This window comes from Dipodomys ordii, unplaced genomic scaffold, assembly GCF_000151885.1.
Source record: "Dipodomys ordii isolate 6190 unplaced genomic scaffold, Dord_2.0 Scaffold171, whole genome shotgun sequence".
NCBI lineage: Eukaryota > Metazoa > Chordata > Mammalia > Rodentia > Heteromyidae > Dipodomys > Dipodomys ordii.
The window spans coordinates 663024-682637 of NW_012267387.1; the positions used below are offsets into that span (position 1 = coordinate 663024).

General features: G+C 48.0%; 1 protein-coding gene across 1 annotated transcript in view; it reads left to right on the plus strand.

Moving 5' to 3' along the window:
- Muc16 (mucin 16, cell surface associated) overlaps nucleotides 1-19614 on the plus strand; it is a 97205-nt gene that overhangs the window by 74605 nt on the left and 2986 nt on the right. The window contains exons 60-73 of the mRNA XM_013033500.1: nucleotides 265-332; nucleotides 1281-1453; nucleotides 6398-6433; nucleotides 8005-8129; nucleotides 8243-8310; nucleotides 10522-10694; nucleotides 11306-11341; nucleotides 12662-12727; nucleotides 14137-14258; nucleotides 14345-14412; nucleotides 14572-14744; nucleotides 14876-14911; nucleotides 16378-16511; nucleotides 17976-18043. Of these exons, the coding sequence (XP_012888954.1) occupies nucleotides 265-332; nucleotides 1281-1453; nucleotides 6398-6433; nucleotides 8005-8129; nucleotides 8243-8310; nucleotides 10522-10694; nucleotides 11306-11341; nucleotides 12662-12727; nucleotides 14137-14258; nucleotides 14345-14412; nucleotides 14572-14744; nucleotides 14876-14911; nucleotides 16378-16511; nucleotides 17976-18043 (1346 nt within the window). The remainder of the gene's footprint in view (nucleotides 1-264; nucleotides 333-1280; nucleotides 1454-6397; nucleotides 6434-8004; nucleotides 8130-8242; nucleotides 8311-10521; nucleotides 10695-11305; nucleotides 11342-12661; nucleotides 12728-14136; nucleotides 14259-14344; nucleotides 14413-14571; nucleotides 14745-14875; nucleotides 14912-16377; nucleotides 16512-17975; nucleotides 18044-19614) is intronic.

Below are 19614 nucleotides of genomic sequence, written 5' to 3' on the forward strand. Positions count from 1 at the left end.
GTCCTCTCCCACCTCTAAGGCACAGACCAGCACACTCCAACCCCGCCCACATTTATTCCTCTCCAATCCCACACCAGCTCCTCCCACCTCTAAGGTATCACCTCACTCTGGCCCCGCCCACTCCTAAGGTCCCACCCACCGCTTTCTAGATTCATGTCATCTATGCCCAGAAACACCTCTCCTCCAGCCACTGGTGACCAGTCCATCTAACCTTGACTGCTAAGCCCTGCCTCTCTGCCTCAGCTCTTATTTTCTCCCCCATAGCTTGGGCCCTTGTTCCACAACACCAGTGTTGGACCCCTCTTCTCTGGCTGCAGACTGGACCTGCTCAGGTGAGTGCTCAGAACACACAGCCAAGGCTGCCCCATTGCTCCCAGGCCCCAACCCTTTTATCAGCTTCCTCTCTGCCTCCCTCTACATGACCTCCAGAGAGGTGGACTGCAGGAGGCACTGGAGCCAGCACCAAGCTGTCTGTTCATCCTACCATCTCCCCCACCCCAAATTGTGCTAGAGTCCTGCTCAGACCAGCATCTTCTTCACTCTACCCTGCTGATACCTTTTGAATTCTCAGTCGCTCACTCTCCCAATGAAGACATTTCCTGTAGGTGTTCAATTCTGTCCACAGGATAAGTATTTGTGTGCCTTTTCCACTTGCTTACCTCCTCAATTTCAGTTGTCCATCTTTCTCTATTCTCCTCATGCCAGAACAATACCGTGTAATTGGTATTCTTTTTTTCTTTTTGTTACGTTATTTCAGGATTTTATTTGTGCTGGTACTTAGGACATGAGTGCTGTCGCTTTTTCATTCAAGGCTGAAGCTCTACCATGGAGCTATAGCTCTTCTTGGGGCTTTTTGGTGCTTAGTTAAAGATTAGAATCTCCTAGTCTTTCCTGTCCCATCCTCAGATCTCAGCCTCCTGAGGAGCTGGAATGACAGGCATGAGCCACTGGCCTCTGGCTCTAATAAATACCCTTGAGTCTCTCACTTTGTTCATAGGTCCAGGCTTGCTGAAAGTGGCTAACCACAGAGAATTCTTTTTTTTCCCCCTTTCTTGTCTTTTCTATTTGGTCTGAGAGTGGAATTCCAACTCAGAATCTGATGCTTTTGCTCATTGCCTGGCACTCTAGCCTCCAACTCCACACATACAGAATTCCCGCTTCTCACCTCCATTCCAAACATCTCATTCCTTCTCACTCTTTCCTACCCTGCCTGCTATGCATCTCTGAACTCCTCCCTGTATAAACTTGTGATTACAATCACTTTTACCCACCATCCTCAGGTCTGAGAAGGAAGGATCTGCCACAGGAGTGGATGCCATCTGCACCCACCGCCCCAACCCCACAGGACCTGGGCTGGACAGAGAGCAGCTATACAGGGAGTTCAGCCAGCTGACGCTTGGCATCACCCAGCTGGGGCCCTACAGCCTGGACCAGGACAGTCTCTATGTCAATGGTGAGCAGAGGCCATCCTGTATTGCTTCACATTCTCCCTCTCTCCTCTGTCTCCCCCCCCACACACACACACTTCTTACTGGCTCCTTCTCTCTCTGCACAGGTTATACCCACCACATCCTGGCCACGACCCCTGGCCGTGAGTATTATCATGTTTTAAAAGTCTTCATATCCCTGCCGTCTTTCACCTGAGCCCCATACCTGAGGCTCCCTGCCTCCATTCTGCAAACCCACTCCCACCTCCAGCCTCCAATAGACAAGAAGCCAGAGCCCCAAGACCCCAGACATAGGATCCTCCTCTCTGGGATGTGCACGATGATCCCTTTCCCGCATCCTCTGCAGGGATAACTATCCCTGAATAGTAAAGGACCATGTTGGGGTGTAGGGCCAGGGAAAGTGGGGGAGAGGCTATGTCACATCTACTTTCTATTCCAAGCTCCTCACACTTTGATCCAGGCCTCACAGTGTAGTCCTTTTTTTTCCAAAACAAAATATGTTTAACAAATGTACCAACCAAATATACAATCACAACATATTTTTTTCTTTTTCTTTTTTTCTCTCTTTTTTTTCTGGTCCTGGGGTTTGAACTCAGGGACTATGTGCTGAACCTGAGCTTCTTTTGTTCAAGGCTAGAGCTCTACCTCTTGAGCCACAGCTCCATTTCTAACTCTTCTGGTAATTTATTGGCAATAAGAGACTCACAGACTTTCCTGCCTGCACTGGCTTCAAACTGCTACCCTCAGATCTCAGCCTCCTAAGTAGCTAGAATTACAGATGTGAGCCACCAGTGCCCAGCTCCTTTCAACATTTTTTTTAAAACTATTTAAAAGATATCTCACATGGCTAAACCTGCTGCTGATGGCTCACACCTATAATCTCAGGAGACTGAGATCTGAGGATCATGAAACCAAGCCAGGCAGAAAAGTCCATGTGTCTCTTACCTCCAGTGAAGTACCAAAAGCCATAAATGGAGCTGTGGCTCAAGAGGTAGCTCACTAACCTTGCGTCAAATGACTAAGAGACAGCACATAGGTGCTAATTTAAGCCCCAGTACTGGTGCATGTGTGCACATACACGTGCACACACGCGCGCGCGCGCACACACACACACACACACACACATGCACTATCACTTTTTTTTTAATTATCTATCTTCAAACATCAAAGTTCTTTTAGCCAAGCTCCTGTGTCTGCAGTCCAGAAATGGACTCTGAAGTTTCCCCCATGAGGGCTCTGTCTTCCTTTTAATGAATCATCCTTGTAGATGGGGCAGATCACCAATCCACTGTCTCTCCAGTAGCTAAACTTCACTGATAAGGGCATCTCTCCTGCTTCCTTTCTTATCTGTGTGTGTGTGTGTGTGTGTGTGTGTGTGTGTGTGTGTGTGTGTTGCTGTAGGTAACAGCCAGCCCCAAGCATCACCCCAACCATGTGTTTTCTGTAACCCTGGCTGCCTTTAAACACCTCTAAAATAAAATAAGATCTCAAGCTAGCTAACCTCTCCAGCTGGTACCCACTTTTTAAATGGGACGAAATCCAGAAGAGGTGTCCAGAAATGCGGGCTGAGTTTGGGGTTGATAAGAGTCTCCCATTCTTTCCCCCCAACACACACACCCAAGATGAAGGACATCTCCAGACAGTTTGAGGTACAGAGAGAGAGGCACAAAATCTTATAACTACAGCCATGATGGGGGTGCCAGGCACTGGTGGCTCACACCTGTAATCCTAGCAACTCTGGAGGCTGAGATCTGAGGATTGTGGTTCAAAAGCCAGACTGGACAGGAAAGTCTGTGAGACTCTTGTCTGCAATTAACCACCAAAAAAAAGGAAGTGGAGCTGTGGCTCAAGCAGTAGAGTGCTAGCCTTGAGTGAAGAATAGGGATAGATCTCAGGCCCTGAATTCAAACCCTGGGACTGTCACAGAATTTTTTAAAAGAAAAATAAGGAAGGGAGGGAAGGAGGAAAAAAAGTACCATACATTTTTTATTTCATTTCCACTTCCTTGCTTTTTATTCCTCAGCATCTATGACAGCCACAGTCTTCCCTGCTTCCTCCCTGGCTCCATCTTTGACTGCCAGAACCACAGGTAGGAAGAACCACAGGTTCTCATGCGCACAAAACTAATGAATGACTACCCCATCCCTTGTAGCAAATCAAGTCTCTGGTGGCTTACTCAGCTTCTCCAAGGAACACTTGCATTTCCATGGGTCCTGGGGCCCATCTTGTTGTTTGGGATTCCATTCTGTATCCCTCATCATATTACACAGGAATTCCTGAGTATTCGTCCACGTGTCTCCTGGACATCACAGGGACCAGTTGATCTCCACGTGGAAAGCATTGTTGCACTCCAAGCCTTCTCCCTCATTGCCAAAGACAAAGATAGAGAGGGCTAACCTTGAGCCTTCTCACACACATTGCAAATTCATCCATCACCAAATTCCTCTCTTCTCTATTTGAGACTTCATGCCAGCTCTTCTTTTGTCTACATTTACATCCCTCAAACTTCATTTAGGTCAGCACCATTTTGTTTTCTGTTGCTAGGACCACTGGAGTAGCCTCTACTATTCTATTCTCCTCTTAGTAATTATAATATCCCTGCCAGCAGGCAGAGGTTCATATCACTCTGGTCATGTTGACAGAATTTGGACAATGCCATCTGGCCATAGACAATCCTGTGTTCTATGGTTATTGTCTCTCTGATCTCATGTCTACCCTTCCTCACAGCCACAATGAAAGAACTTGAAGTTCCTTGAGGGGCCATGTTCTGTCCTCTGCCAGGGCCCCTTGTGCCAGGCTGGTTTTTCTCCCTGAAGTGATTTGCATACATTAAGCACTCTATGAATGCACACTTGAACAAATTCCAGGATGTTCCCTCCTTCTTCTCTAGCAGTTCACAACTAGTGGCCCACAGTTAGGGCTGCAGACAGCTGTGATCATGAATGCCCAAGCTGGATGTTCTTCTTGTCTTCCACCATTACAGCCAGTATCTCTACCGTGGTACCCATCACCCTTAACTTCACCATCACCAATATGCATTACACAGAAGAGATGGGGCGTCCAGGTTCCTCAAAGTTCAACACCACCGAGAGGATCCTACAGCGCTTGGTGAGCCTCTGCCCATAATCATCTTACCCTCATATCACAGGCTCTCAGCCATCCTTGCTAACCTCCTTCTCTTTTCTCATTAGCTTGAGATTTTGCTCAATAAGACCAGTATCAGCACCCTCTGCACAGGCTGCAGCCTGGCTTCGCTGAGGTAAGATACACACACACACACACACACACACACACACACACACACACACACTTCCCCCAGACGGAATCATTCCCTAGGATGATGGAAGCAGAAGCAGGTGTAAGGGTTGGAGAAAGGAGACCTCCACACTGTTCAGACAGAAGAGAGTTTCTATGGGAGAGCCAAATCTGCCTGCTCCAGATGTAGATGGAGGTGTGCAGAGAGAGAACGTATGGGGGGAGGGGAAGAAAGAGAGATACAGGAAAGGGCAAAAAGGAGGTGTGGCCTTAATGGATATCGAAGTAATCTCAGTGCCGGGGGACTTCCCACTGCCCCCAGGTGCACCAGTTACCTGGTTACAGGTGCTGGGCGTGGACTTCTAGGTGAGATCATGTGCAGAACTGCAAGAGAAGAGAACAAAAGGAATGGGCCATTTTTTCCTGGGCAGATCTAACAGCAGGGCTCAGGCCTAACTCCAGCATCCACCACAATACCTTCAAACCTTTTTCTTCCCAGGAGAAGTGGAGTCGTCCAAACAAGGAACTACATTTAGTGCACAAAGTCTAAACAACATTCCACTGGAAATGAGGGTTCTCCTCTTAGAAGAAGGGGGAGGATTACTCATTTCAAAAATGTTTTCTGGAGCTGAGTGCTAATGGCTCACACCTGTAATCCTAGCTACTCAGGAGATTGAGATCTAAGGATCATGGTGCCAAGTCAGGCAGGCAGGAAAGTCTGTGAGACTCTTATTTCCAAGTAAGCACCAAACTCCAGAAGTGGAGGTATGACTTTGGTGGTAGAGCACTAGCCTTAAGCAAAAAAAACATCTAAGGGACAGCACCCAAGTTGCGAGTTCAAGCCCCAGTACCAACGAGCGTACGCACGTACACACACACACACACACACACACACACACACACACACACTTTCTGTCCTCTACAAGGAGGCTGTCTCAGATGAGACACACTTAGCATTCTCACCACAACCTTAATGCGTGGGACCCCTCCTCAGGATTCTACATCCCGTTTCTTCTACAGGCTTGCAAAGGATGGGGCAGCCACAGGTGTCAATGCCATCTGTACCTTCCACCCTGACCCTACTGGCTCTGGACCGGACAGAGAGCGGCTGTACTGGGAGCTGAGCCATGAAACCCACGGCGTCTCCCGGCTGGGCCCCTACACTCTGGACCAGAACAGTCTCTATGTCAATGGTAAGGGTCCATGTTACTGCCATACTCTCTCCACCCCAGTTGGAGTTTGGGGTTTTCCCAAAGTGCTGAGCAAAAACTGAGTTGTTCCCCTTTTTGTGGGGCTGGATTGTGTAGTCCTGGTGATGAATCAAAAACATCCGGAGAACCAGAACAGGCTCAAACCCTGTAATTCCAGCTATTCAGAAGGCTAAGATCCAGAGGATTGAGATTTGAGGCCATCTCGGGCAGAAAAGTCCAAGAAACTCCATTTCTAACCAAAAATAAAGTGGGCTAGAGGCATAGCTCAGGTGTAGAGTACCAGTGGAAGAAGTCCAAGGCTCCAAGTTCAAACCTCAAATCCAGAGGACAATGACCAGGTCCAGCTGCCTTGCGATCTTAGCACCTGTTTGCCTCCACTCCCTTGCCTCTTTCCTTTTGCTTTTATCAAAAGTCTTCTTTTTTACCCATAATCCTTCATGTTCACTCAACCTGCCATCAGCTTCTCTTCTCTCCTCACTGCAGGTTTCAGCCTTGGAGCTGCAGTCCCAACTACCACCAGTAAGTATTCCTGGCCCTCATTTCTGGGTACCAGTTCCATTTTCAGACTGTGGAGCAACTGTTCTCCTCCTTCAGCTCCAATCCTTGGTGATAGAAGCCATCGCTCAGCCCAGGGGGGTGGAAGGAAGCATGCACAGGAAGATGCATAAAAGAAGGTTTGAAAGGAAGAAGGAGGAAGGAAAGATTGGAGGATTTATCCATGAATGGATGAAAGAAAATAAAGAGATGGAAGGAAAGGGAAGAAGAAACCGATGCAAGGGATGGCTTCACTGGCTCATGCTTAGAACCCCAGCTATTCTGGAGAGGCAGAAATTGGGAAGATCACAATTTGAAGTGAACACTCAGGCAAAAAGTTAGCAACAGGGGCTGGGAAGGTGGCTCAGTGGTAGAGTGCTTGCCTTACATGCATGAGGCCCTGAGTTTGATTCCTCAGCACCACACAAGCAGAAAAAAACAGAAGTGGCACTGTGGCTAAAGTGGTAGAGTGCTAGCCTTGAGCTGAAAAGCTGAGGGGCAGTGCCCAGGCCCAGAGTTCAGGCCCCATAACTGACCCCCCCCAAAAAAGGGCAAAAAAAAAGCTGGGCATCATATACATAGGGATGAACATTGCCATCAGAAGGCAGTCCAAAGAGGAAAAGTAGAAGACTTTATCTAAAATAATAATAACTAAAACAAAAAGAGCTCTACCCAAATGGTAGAGTGATTTCTGAAAGAAAAAAAAGAGAAAGATTAAAGGAAGGAAAGAGAGAGGGGGATAGAGGGAAGTGATAAAGTGATGAAGGGAAGATGGGAAGGAAGCTAGGATATGAGAGAGGACAGGAAGGACAGAAAGATGCATAGAAGATATAAAAGAGAGGAAGCGGAAGAGTGAGGAAAGGTGAAGGAAGGGTGGGTGAATGAACGGATGGGTGGATGAGTTGTTTAAGTAGATGGGTGGATAAAAGGGTGGATGTGTGTGTGTGTGTGTGTGTGTGTGTGTGTGTGTGTGTGTGTGTATGGATGGATTGATGGGTGAAAGGATAGATGGTGGATGGGATGGATGGATGGATGGATGATAGATGGGTGGATGGATGAATGGATGGATAGATGGGTGGGTGGGTGGTTAGATGGATGGATAATTGAATGGATGGATGGATGGGTGAATGGATGAATGGATGGATGGATGGATGAGTGGACAGATGGATGGGTGGATAGATGGATAGATTGATAAGTGGGTGGGTGGGTAAATGGATGGGTATGTGGATCGATGGATGGATGGGTAGATGGATGGTGGATTGATGAGTAAATGGATAGATGAATAGATAGCTGGATGAATGGATGGATGGGTGGCTGGGTGGGTGGATTGATGGATAGATGGTGGGTGGATGAGTGGAAATCCTCCACCTAGACCTCCAGTCAAGGACACCCTTACCTTGCCATTAGAGTTGTCTTTTTTCACAAGTCATCCTGGACTTTACCAGGAGACAGACAAAGGGTCATTGGAAGCCCCACACCAAGGAACCCCACTCCATTCCAACCCCACCCACCCACTATCTTCCTTCAATATCCCATAATTTCTGTACCTTACATAGCTGGCGAGATCAGTGAGGAGCTGTTCACTGTGAACTTCACCATCGCCAACCTGCGCTACTCAGCTGACATGGGCCACCCTGACTCTGTCAAGTTCAACATCACAGATGCCCTCATGGTGCACCTGGTGAGCAGCCTCCTGTCCCATGACAACCTTCCATGCCCAGTCTTGGCCTAACACTTGTCACTAATCCCTCCTTCTCCCTCCTTCTCACCCCCCTCCCATACTCTCTCCTCCAGCTCAGCCCATTGTTCCAGAAGAGTAGCCTGGGTCCCCGATATACTGGGTGCAGGGTCACCACCCTAAGGTGAGAAATACACCCCTCCTTACATCCCCAACCTCCCCATCTTCCCCTCCCCCACCCACTGTTCACTCAGAAAGACTTGGAATTCTCATGGTACCAATTCTACAATATGGGATCCCTTTGGATTGAAGGAAGCTGGGATTTCCATTTCCCCTCAGTCATTTAGATTCTTAGCCAGGTGCCAGTGGCTCACGTCTGTCATCCTAGCTACTCAGGAGACTGAAATCTGAGGATCTCTATTCAAAGTCATCCCAGTCAGGAAAGTCTGTGAGACTCTTATCTCCAATGAACCACCAAAAAACAAAACGGAAGTGGAGCTGTAGCTCAATTGGAAGAGCACTACTAGCCTGGAGCAAAAAAGCTCAGGAACAGCACCCAAGCCCTAAGTTCAAGGCCCACAACGGGCACACACGTGCGCACACACGTGCGCACGCACGTGCATGCACACACACACACACACACACACACATATCATTCTTAGATAGGCAATGGTGGCTCACGCCTGTAAGCCTAGCTACTCAGGAGGCTGACATCTGAGGATCACAGTTCAAAGTCAGCCTGGGCAGAACAGTCCCAGTGAGACTCTTATATCCAAATAACCACTCAAAAACCAGAAATGCAGCTTTGGCTCAAATAGTAGAGCAGTAGCCTTGAGCACAAAGAAGCTCAGGGACAGTGCCCAGGCCCTGAGTTCAAGCCCCACAACTAACAAAAAACAAATGTTCTACCTTATGATTATTTATTTATAGTGCTGAGGGCCAAACCCAGAGCCTTGTAACAGAACAGATCAGTGCTCGGCCACTGAGCAACTCCTTTCCTGAGCTCCTGGCCCTTCTGCTATCACAATTTAGCTACCTGTGTTTGTGATCATCTAAACTTAAATGATTAAACTTAATAGTCCGGTCATGGGGCCTGAACTCTGGGCCTGGGCGCTGTCCCTCAGCTCTTCAGCTCAAGGCTAGCACTCTACCACTTGAGCCACAGTGACACTTCCGGCTTTTCCTGCTTATGTTGTGCTGAGGAATCAAACCCAGGGCCTCATGCTTGCTAGGCAAGCAGTCTACCACTGAGCCACCTTCCCAGACCCGATAGTTGTCTTTTACAAACACACTTCTAATTGAAATTTTCTTTTCCTCCACCCTTTATTTCTGTGGAGTGGTGGATTCAACCCAGGACCCTTGCAAATGCGAGACAAGAGCTCTAACACTGTGTCCCATGCCCTGGCTGCCACCGCCATACTCTCTCCTTCTATGACTGTTATTCATTTAAGATCTTTTTAGATTCCATGTAGAAGTGAGACCACTGTTGCTTTGTGGTCCCCAGTTTGTTTCATTTAGCATAATGTTCGTGTGTGTGTGTGCGTGCACACACACACACATGCGCGCATGCGTGCATACCAGTACTAGAGATGCTGTCCCTGAGCTTTTTTGGTCAAGGCTGGCACTCTCCCACTTGAACAACAATTCCACTTCCAGCTTTCCCATGGGGAGGCAATTGTGCCAGGCGCTGGGGCCTCCAGAGGCCAACAGTACACAACGCTGCCCTCACGGAACCACAATCTAGAAGGAATAAGGATAAATGATTTATGATTACGTTGAGATGGGCCAGAGGGAAGGGTGTGGGGACTATAGTATCCAGAGGAGCCCCCTGATCGATCCTGGGGCAGGGAAATTTTTTTGAGGAAAAGGAGGCAGAAGAAGTGAAGGAAGATAAAGAGGAAGAGGAGGAGAAAGAGAAAGTGGAGGGAGAGGAAGAGAAAAGGAAAAGGGGAGGAAAAGAAAGAGGAGAAGGGGAAGAGAAAGAGGAAAATGGGAAAGAAGAGAAAGAGGAAACAAAAGAGGGAGGAGAAGAAAAGAAAGGGGAGGAGGAAGGAAGGGAATGAGGAGGAGAGGGTGACAGAAGAAGAGACAGGAGAAAGGGGGAGAAAGAAGGAAAGGGAGAGGAAGGGGAGCAAACAGAAAGAGGGTAACAAGGAAGAGGAAGAGGAGGGAAAGGAGGAGGAGGAGAAACAAAAGCTGAGAGCTGAACAGTGACCAGGAAATAACCTGGGAAAGGAGTGCTGGAGAGACGCTTGCAGACCTAGGAAGAATGCCTGTGTCTCTGCAGTAGCCACAAGCGATTCAACATGGCTGGGGACTGGGCTATCTGATGTGTGGGGACCACAGATACAGATGCTGCACCCCTACCCTAAAAGTATACCCTCTCCTTCACCAGGTCTGTGAATAATGGTGCCCAGACACAAGTAGACATGGTTTGTGCCTACCGGAAGGCCCCGGGCAGCCTGGAACTGCCTGCCAAGCTGGTGTTCCAAGAACTGAGCTGGCACACACGTGGGATCACCCGGCTGGGCCCCTACCTGCTAGACAAAGACAGTCTGTACCTCAATGGTAAGCAGGCCCTCAGTCCCACCACCCTAGGCCCCTGCACCCCACAAAAAGGCCAAGTGATCTGTTCTGTAAGAGGAGACACGGAAGGGTAATTCGTAAACCTTCCGCAGCCATCCTGCAAATCTTTATCTTTGAAAAATCCCCCTTTTTTGTTGATTGTGGGGCTTGAACTCGGGGCCTGGGCTCTGTCTCTGAGCCTCTTCGTGTTCAAGGCTAGCTTATGCCTTGTTCTGAGTAATTTATTGTAAGTAAGAGTGTCACCGACTTTCCTGCCCAGGCTGGCTTCAAACTGTGATCCTCAGATCTCAGCCTCCTGAGTAGCTAGGATGATGAGAGGTGTAAGCCACCATCTGGGCCCAGCTAGGAAATTCTTTTCTTCACCATCATTACTATTATTGTTAAAGAACACAAAGGGGTTTTGATTCAACGTGTCGGTATATGAGTACAGTGCATGTTGATCATGCTCCCCCATCTCTCCCAACCCCACCCCCTTAAGTTACCTGGTTCCACTTTCCTATATGAACATTGACTCCAGGCAGAGTTCAGGAAGACCTATGTAGATGGTGGCCCCACCGGGACAGTTTTACCCACTGTGTGACGTTGTTTTCCAGGTTATAATGAACCGGGTCCGGACAAGCCTCCTACAAGTATGTGTCTTCATCCCCCTCCCCTTTTAGCCCCTATGGGTCATGGGCCATAGCTCTCTCCTCGTCACAGAGAAGGCCCACCCCAGACGCCAGGCAATCTCCTGAGTAGGGTCAAGATCCCTGCAGAAGGATGAAAGCCTGGTCCTTAACCTGTTTATGAACCTGTACCCGTGGTGTTGGATTTCTGAATTTTCCACACTGCTCCAGGTTGGAGGAAGATATTTAAATAAGCATTCCCTATAGAGATAGAAGTTAAAGTCAGGTAACAACTAACATCTATATATCCACCCACCCACCATCCATATATCCACCCACCCACTATCCATCTATTCATCCACCCATCCATCTACCCACCCATTATCCATCCATTCATCCACCTATCACCAACCCCCAATTCATCCATCTACCCATCTGTCCATCCATCCATCCGTCTACTCATCTATCCATTAATCCACTCATCCTTCCATCACCCATCCACCTACCCCTAATCTATCCATCCAACCCATCCATCCATCTATGTATCCATCCATCCATTCATCCACCGGTTCACTCATCCATCCATCCATTTATCCATTTACTCATCTTTCAATCCATCCACCCATCTATCCAAACATGTCTACTCATCTATCCACCATTCATCTACACATCTGTTCACCAACTCACCAGCTTGTCCTTCCTTCTCTCCTTCCTGTCTCCCCAACTTCTCTTTCTGATTTGCCTGTGCACACATGTATGCACATATGTGTGATGCTGGGCCTGGGGCTTGAACTCAAAAGCCTGGGTGCTGTCCCTGAGCTTCTTTTGCTCAAGGCTAAGTGTTCTACCACTTGAGCCACAGTGCCACTTCCAGTTTTTTCTGAGTAATTTATTGGAGATAAGAGTCTCCCAGACTTTCCTGCTTGTGCTGGCTTTGAACCACAACTCTCCCCTCTAAGCCTCCTCAGCCACTAGGATTATAGGCATGAGTCAGCACCCAGCAGTCTCTTTCTGATTTTTATTCTTCCTGGCCTCCCACTGACCCTCCATTTATGCTTTTTTCCCCCTTCATCCATTTTCTTGATTTCTCCCACTTTTTGCCCATCCAACTCACACATCTTCCATGTTAGGCTTCCCTCTTACTCACTTCTCTGACTCCTTTGAGCTAATGCTGATCACACCCTCACCCCTCCCTCTACACACACACAACCATACTTTTTCTCACTCCTGTTTCTGGTCTTCTTGGAAATGGGAACACTGGCTTGGGCCTCTGCCAGAGGAATAGTATAGAGCTCTGCAGAAGGCAGAGCTCTGTCCTTCCCTGACCACAATCTTTTTCCACAGCGCTTGAGCCAGCCACCACAATCCTGCCTTCTCCAGCCACGTCTGTGCAGCCAGAATCTACCACAGGTACCTGGGGACCCCTTTCCACCCCGGGGATGACATCCCTCATGCCTCCTGTCTCCTAGCTAGGCTGACACATTCGTTCCAGAGCTAGAAAGCTGGGAGATGCAGATTAAAAGTGTTGGGATCATTGCTGTAATCGTAAATTACACTAGAAGTCAGTCAAATGCCTGTCCTCATGTAGCTGCCAGTCCTCTGAGATAAACTCCCCATGAGAGCACAAAATGGAATTTGGGGGAGACACTAGGCCTAGTTTGGAGAGGGAAGGACTTTCTAGAGAAACTTCCACATGCGTGGAGTCCTCCAGGATGAATAGGAATGACCCAGAAAAACAAGATATAAAAGATTATTGCTGGTCAGGTGCTGGTGGCTCTCACACTTGTCATCCTCCTTACTCAAGAGGTTGAGATCTGAAGGATCACAGTTCAAAGCCATCCCAGGCAATAAAGTCCATGAGATTCTTCTCTTCCAATTAACCAGCAAAAAAAAAGCCAAAAGTGGAGCTGTGGATCAAGTGGTACAGTGCTAAAAGGCTAAGGGACAGCAGGCCCTGAATTCAAGCCCCAGTACCAGCACAAAATAATTAATTAACCAATTAATTAAAAGGGAACGGGGGGGGGGTAGTTCCGGCTCAGGGGATTCTATGAATGAAGACTCAGTAGCCAGAAACTGAATATTGGGGGACTGGGGAGAGACATTGGTTTGCATGAAATCATAAGGCCCCACCAAGAGCAAATGGATCAAACTAGAAGACCAGCAAGAACTAGATTGGAATTGGAAAGGACCTTGAATGTCTAGCCAAGTTGCTGACCACTGAAAATCCATAAGAAACCACAGGTGGTATTTGGAGAAAAAGAGTGATCCTAGTTTTAAAAAAATTACTTCAGAAAAGATTTGTCCAGGGCCTAGGAAGGTGGCTCAGTGGTAGAGTGCTTGCCTTGCATGCATGAGGCCCTCAATTCCATTCCTCAGCACCCCATAAGCAAAAAGAAAAAAGCCAGAAGTGGCGCTGTGGCTCAAGTGGTAGAGCGCTAGCCTTGCGCTGAAGAGCTGAGGGACAGTGCGCAGGCCCCAAGTTCAGGCCCCATGACCGGACCCCCCCCCCAAAAAAAAAAGAAAAGAAAAGATTTTCCAGTATCAAAGCATAGGGAATGATTTAAACAGAGCCATCCACTGGCCTGGGTAGGAGAAGCTCAGACTTGAGCTGGAGATGGGGAAAGAAATGCATGACACAGGAGGAGAATTTATGGTTGCGTGGAGATGACGTGTATGCATATTCTGACTTTGTGTGGCCTCATTGGCTACTGCGGATGGTGAAGCATGGAGAGAAGGAAGAGAACATGAATTTAGGAATCCAGTCTGGTGCCAAAGCCAATTTCCCACTGCCAACATCTCACCTTCTCCCCTCCCCACAGCCACGAGTTCCTCCCTGACAACATTCACCCTCAACTTCACCATCACCAACCTTCCATTCTCAGAAGACTTGAGCACCGGCTCCACCATGTTCAACGCCACAGAGAGGATCCTGCAGCGTCTGGTGAGGCGGAATCAATTCTACCCATCTCTCTCCTTCCTTCTCCCCCACCAACTCCTGTCTCTCTGAGCCTCTTCCTTCCTCCGCAGCTCGAATCTTTGTTCTGGAACAGCAGCCTGGGCCCTGTCTACTCCCACTGCAGACTGAACGCCCTCAGGTGAGCAGGCAACACCATTTTGCCAAGAAGGACCAGATCTGTTGGGGAATGAGATTAAACACTGCTCTCCTGCTCCCCATCCTCAGGGGTGCCAGGGTCTCTTCAGAGTCTCCACTTTTTCTCTCTCTCCCTCCCCCGCTTTGTCTCCCCTCCCCTCAGGCCTGAAAAAGATGGAGCCGCTACCAGCGTGAATGCTATCTGTGCCTACCACCATGACCCTGTGGGTCCCGGGCTGAATATCCAACAGCTGTACCAGGAACTAAGCCAAATGACACACAATGCCACCCAGCTGGGCAGCTACACCTTGGATCAGCACAGCCTGCATGTCAATGGTGAGAGTCAGTTGTCTGTGTTTGCTGTAGTGTAGAGTCCACATGCTCCCTCGATTAGTTCATGCAGATATATAAACATATATATATATACATATATATGTATATATACCAACCAATTCTCCCCCCTGCAGGTTACACTCAACAGGTCACAATAATCGCCTCTGTTGGTGAGTAGCCAGTGACCCCCCCCCCATATTTGTCCCAAAATCCAGAGAAGGAAGTAACAATTCCTGCCAACATCTTCATCCTTTCAGAAAAGGATAGATTAAGGAGAGATGGACACAGACTAGGAATTCATTACAATCAAATGAATTCAGAATTACTACTGGATCCTGGGCCGGACATAGAGAAATGGCCACTAAATGTTGTTGGATGGGGGGTGGGCGGGGAAAGAGTGATAGTGAACACCTGTAGTCTTGGCTGCTTGGAAGGAGAAAAGCAGGAAAATGGAGTCCAGGAGTTAGAAGGCTAATCTGGGCAATACAGCAGCACTCCGCCTGATAGGTTGATTGGGCCAGGCACCAGGGCCTCACACCTGCAATCCTAGCTACTCAGGAGGCTGAGATAGGAGGATCACTGTTTGAAGCCAGCCCAGGGACATAAGTCCAAGAGACTTTTATCTCCAATTAATCACAGAAAAAGCCAGAAGTAGCTCAAGCTGGTAGATTGCTAACCTTAAGCAAAAGAAGCTCAGAGACAGTACCCAGGCTCCGAGTTCAAGCCCCAGGAGTGGAAAAAAAAAAGAAAAAAAAGTTGATTGGGTAGATGGATGGAGGAAAGTACATGAAGAATTCAGTAGACATACTGTATGCAAGATTGTCAAAGCCAGGTGCTGGTGGTTCATGTTTGTCAACCAAGCTACTCAGGAGGCTGAGATCTGAGATCAAAGCCAGCCTGGGCAAGAAAAGCTATGAGATTCTTATCTCTAGTAAACCACTCAAAAGCCAGAAGTAGAGCTGTGGCTCAAGTGGTAGAGTACTAGCCTTGAGAACAAAAGCTTGGAGATAACATCCAGGCTCTGAGTTCAAGCCCCAGAACTGGCACAAAAAAAAAAGAAAAAAATTGTTGGGTCTTATACATCTCAGATGTGATGATTCATGCTTGTAATCCCAGCTACTCAGGAGGCCAAGATCAGGAGAATTTCAATTCAAGGCCAGTTCTGGCAAAAAAAAAAAGTTCGCAAGACCCCATCTCAGCCAATAAAAGATGAGTATGGTATTGGCTGTGTGTCATCCCAGCCACAGCCTATGAAATGTACATAGGAAGATCTTCATCTAGGTTGGCTGAGGTAGTCATGGATGATGATCCTATCTGAAAATAAGGATAAGGATGTGGCTCAGTGAAAGAGCAACCTGCCTCACAAACCTAAGGCCCAGGGCTGGGAAGGTGGCTCAGTGGTAGAGTGCTTGCCTTGCAGGCATGAGGCCCTGGATTTGATTCCTCAGCACCACATAAGCAGAAAAAGCCAGAAGTGTCACTGTGGCTCAAGTGGTAGAGAGCTAGCCTTGAGCTAAAGAGCTGAGGGACAGCACCCAGGCCCAGAGTTCAGGCCCCACAACTGACCCCCACCCAAAAAAAAACCTAAGGCCCAGAGTTCAAATCTGAGTGAAACCATCCATTCTTCTTCCTACAGAAATGCCAACCGGCAGTCCCAGCTCTGAGAACTTCCACCTGAACTTCACCATCACCAACCTGCCCTATTCTCAGGACATCGCCCAGCCAGGCACTGCCCTGCACCGGCACAGCAAAAGAAGCATCGAACACGCGGTGAGGATGGGTTGTCTGTCCACTCTGCTACTAGGCCCAGACTGACCTATGGACACTGGGTTATCAGAGGCTGTCTATTCACAGTTCCTATAGACTGTCCCTTCTTCCCATTCACAAGTTCAGAAACAAGCACAGAGACATTCGGGAGCTAGTTAATGGTCACACTGTTGTATCAGACCTTAGAAGAAGAAGAAGATATCTTTGGTACATACACCTGAGCTATTTGTCCAAATAACAATAAATGAAGGGAACAGACACCAGTGGCTCTTTCCTGTAATCCCTGCTACTCAGGAGGCTGAGATCTGAGGATTATGGTCCGAAGCCAGCCCCCACTGGGAAAATCTGTGTGACTCTTATCTGCAATGAGCCACCAAAAAGCTGGAGGTGAAGGTGTGGCTCAAGTGGTAAAGTGTTAGCCTTGAGTAAAATGGCCAAGTGAGAGCACAAGGCCCTGAGTTTGAACTCCATTCCCAGAAAACACACACAAACAAGAAAAAAACAAAACAGATGGAAAGAATTGGGCACCAGTGGTGCATGCCTGTAATCTTAGCTCCTCAGAAGGCTGGGATTTGAAGATTGAAGTTTGGAGTCAGCCTAGACAGAAAAATCTGAGAGACTTTTTTTTATCTAGTCCTGGGACTTGAACTCAGGGCATGAGTGCTGCCCTTGAGCTTTTTCTTTATTCAAAGCTAGTGCTCTACCACTTGAGCCACAGCTCCACTTCCAGCTTTCCTTCTCTCTCTCTCTCTCTCTCTCTCTCTCTCTCTCTCTCTCTCTCTCTCTCTCTCTTGGTCAGTCATGGGGTTTGAACCCACCTGGGCACTGTCCCTCAGCTCTTCTGCTCAAGGCTAGCGCTCTACCACTTGACTCACAGCACCACTTCCGGTTTTCTGGTAGTTTATTGGGTAAGTGTCTCATGGACTTTCCTGCCTGGGCTGGCTTTGAACCGTGATCCTTAGATCTCAGCCTTCTGAGTAGCTAGGGTTACAGGCATGAGCCACTGGCACCCAGCTTTCTTTCTTTTTACTTTTCCCTTTCTTTTTCTTTCTTTCTTTCTCTCTTTCTTTCTCTCTTTCTTTTTGGTGGGTAATTGGAGATTAAGAGTCTCACAAATTTTCCTGCCCAGACTGGCTTCAAACCAGGATCCTAAGCCTCCAAAGTAGCTAAGATTCCAGGAGTGAACCACCAGTGCCAGACCCAAGAGACTCTTATTTTCAGTGAACCACCAAAAAGCTAGAAGCAGAGCTGTGGTTCAAGTGGTAGAGCACCAGCCTTAAGCACAAAAGCTCAGGGACAGCACCCTGACGCTGAGTTCAAGCCCTGGGACTGGTGTGTGCACATGTGCACGCGCGTGCGCACACACACACACACACACACGCACACGCACACACAGATGATGAGGTGTTCTGAGGAACCATGCATTCTCTTCTGGCTCTGGGTAAGAAACACTATTCTGTCTTTCAGCTCAATGCGGTCTTCAGAAACAGCAGCATCAAAAGCTACTTTTCTGACTGTCAAGTCTTGGCATTCAGGTGAGTCCTAGCACAGGACCTGATGCCTGTAGTAATTCTGCGCTTCAAAGAAAAGTGTCCCCTGGTCATCATCTCCTAGTTTTCTCACTTTTGTGGGAGAGTGACTAGAAACAGAGACTTCATCTCTCACAACCAGCTTCTTTCTCAATTAGTCACTCCATGCCCAAGAAAGAGGCCATGCCAGCCAGTCCTCTGAACCCTGGCCTAAGAGTAGGTACAGCCGCACTGGGCATGGTGATGGATGCTCACTGGGGCGGGGAGCCACTGAAACTAGACTGTGGAATCCTTGCCACAGTCACACCTGTAATCCTAGCCACTCGGGAGGCTGCGATCTAGAGGATCAGTTCAAAGCCAATCCAGGAAGGAAAGACCATGACACTCTTCTCTCCAATGAACCAGCACCAAAAAATGTGGAAATAGAGCTGTGACTCGAGAAGTAGAGCACCAGCCTTGACTGGAAAAGCCAAATGCAACCCTGAAGCCCAAAATTCAAGTCCCAGTCATAGCACCAAAAAAAAAGCCACAGGACATGTTGTCTTTATGAAGAGTAAACCATTTTTTTTGGTCAGTTGTGGGACTTGAACTCAGGGTCTGGGAGCTGTTTTTCAGATCTTTTGCTCAAGGATAGCCCTCTATCACTTTGAGCCACAGCTCCACTCCTGGTTTTTTTTTTTCTGGTGGTTAATTGGAGGTAAGAGTTTCATGGACTTTCCTGCCAGGTCTGGCTTTGAACCATGATCCTCAGATCTCAGCCTCCTGAGTAGTATTACAGGCGTGTGCCACCAGCACCCTGCTCAACCACTCTTTTGGGGGGTGGGGGGTCCCAGTCGTGGGACCTGAACTCTGGGCCTGGGTGCTGTCCCTCAGCTCTTCAGCTCAAGGCTAGCACTCTACCATTTGAGCCACAGCGCCACTTCCGGCTTTTTTTTTCTGCTTATGTGGTGCTGAGGAATCGAACCCAGGGCCTCATGCATGCAAGGCAAACACTCTACCACTGAGCCACCTTCCCAGCCCCAACCACTTTTTTTTTAAATCAAACCCTGCCTATATTATTCTAAGACTTTCATTCATTTCTAGACTTATGGGAAAAGTTAATTTTAACAAATATGGCCAGCATTCATTGTTGTATAGATAATTTTTCCTATAAGCTTACTTTTATTGTTCCAGAAATGTTCTCTCTGAGGTAGTTTCTTTGTATGTGAAGTAAATTAAATCATTAGATATTCCATTCTTCCTTACCTAAAGTAGAAGCTTAAGTGTTTCATTACCACGTGGGACAAAGAAGGTCTGGATTCAAAAGCTAGGATTCAGGCCTGCAATCCTAGTTACTCAGTGGCCTGAGCTCTGAGGATTAAGATTCAAAGGTAGCCCAGGCAGAAAAGTCCTTGAGATTCTTATCTCTCATAAACCACCAGAAAACTGGAAGTGGTGCTGTGGCTCAAAGTGGTAGAGTGCTAGCCTTGAACACAAACGCTCAAGGACAGTGCCCAGGTCCTGAGTTTAGAGAGAAGAGGGAGGGAAAGAGGAAGGAAGAGAAGGAAGGACAGAAGGGAGGGAGGGAGGGAGGGAGG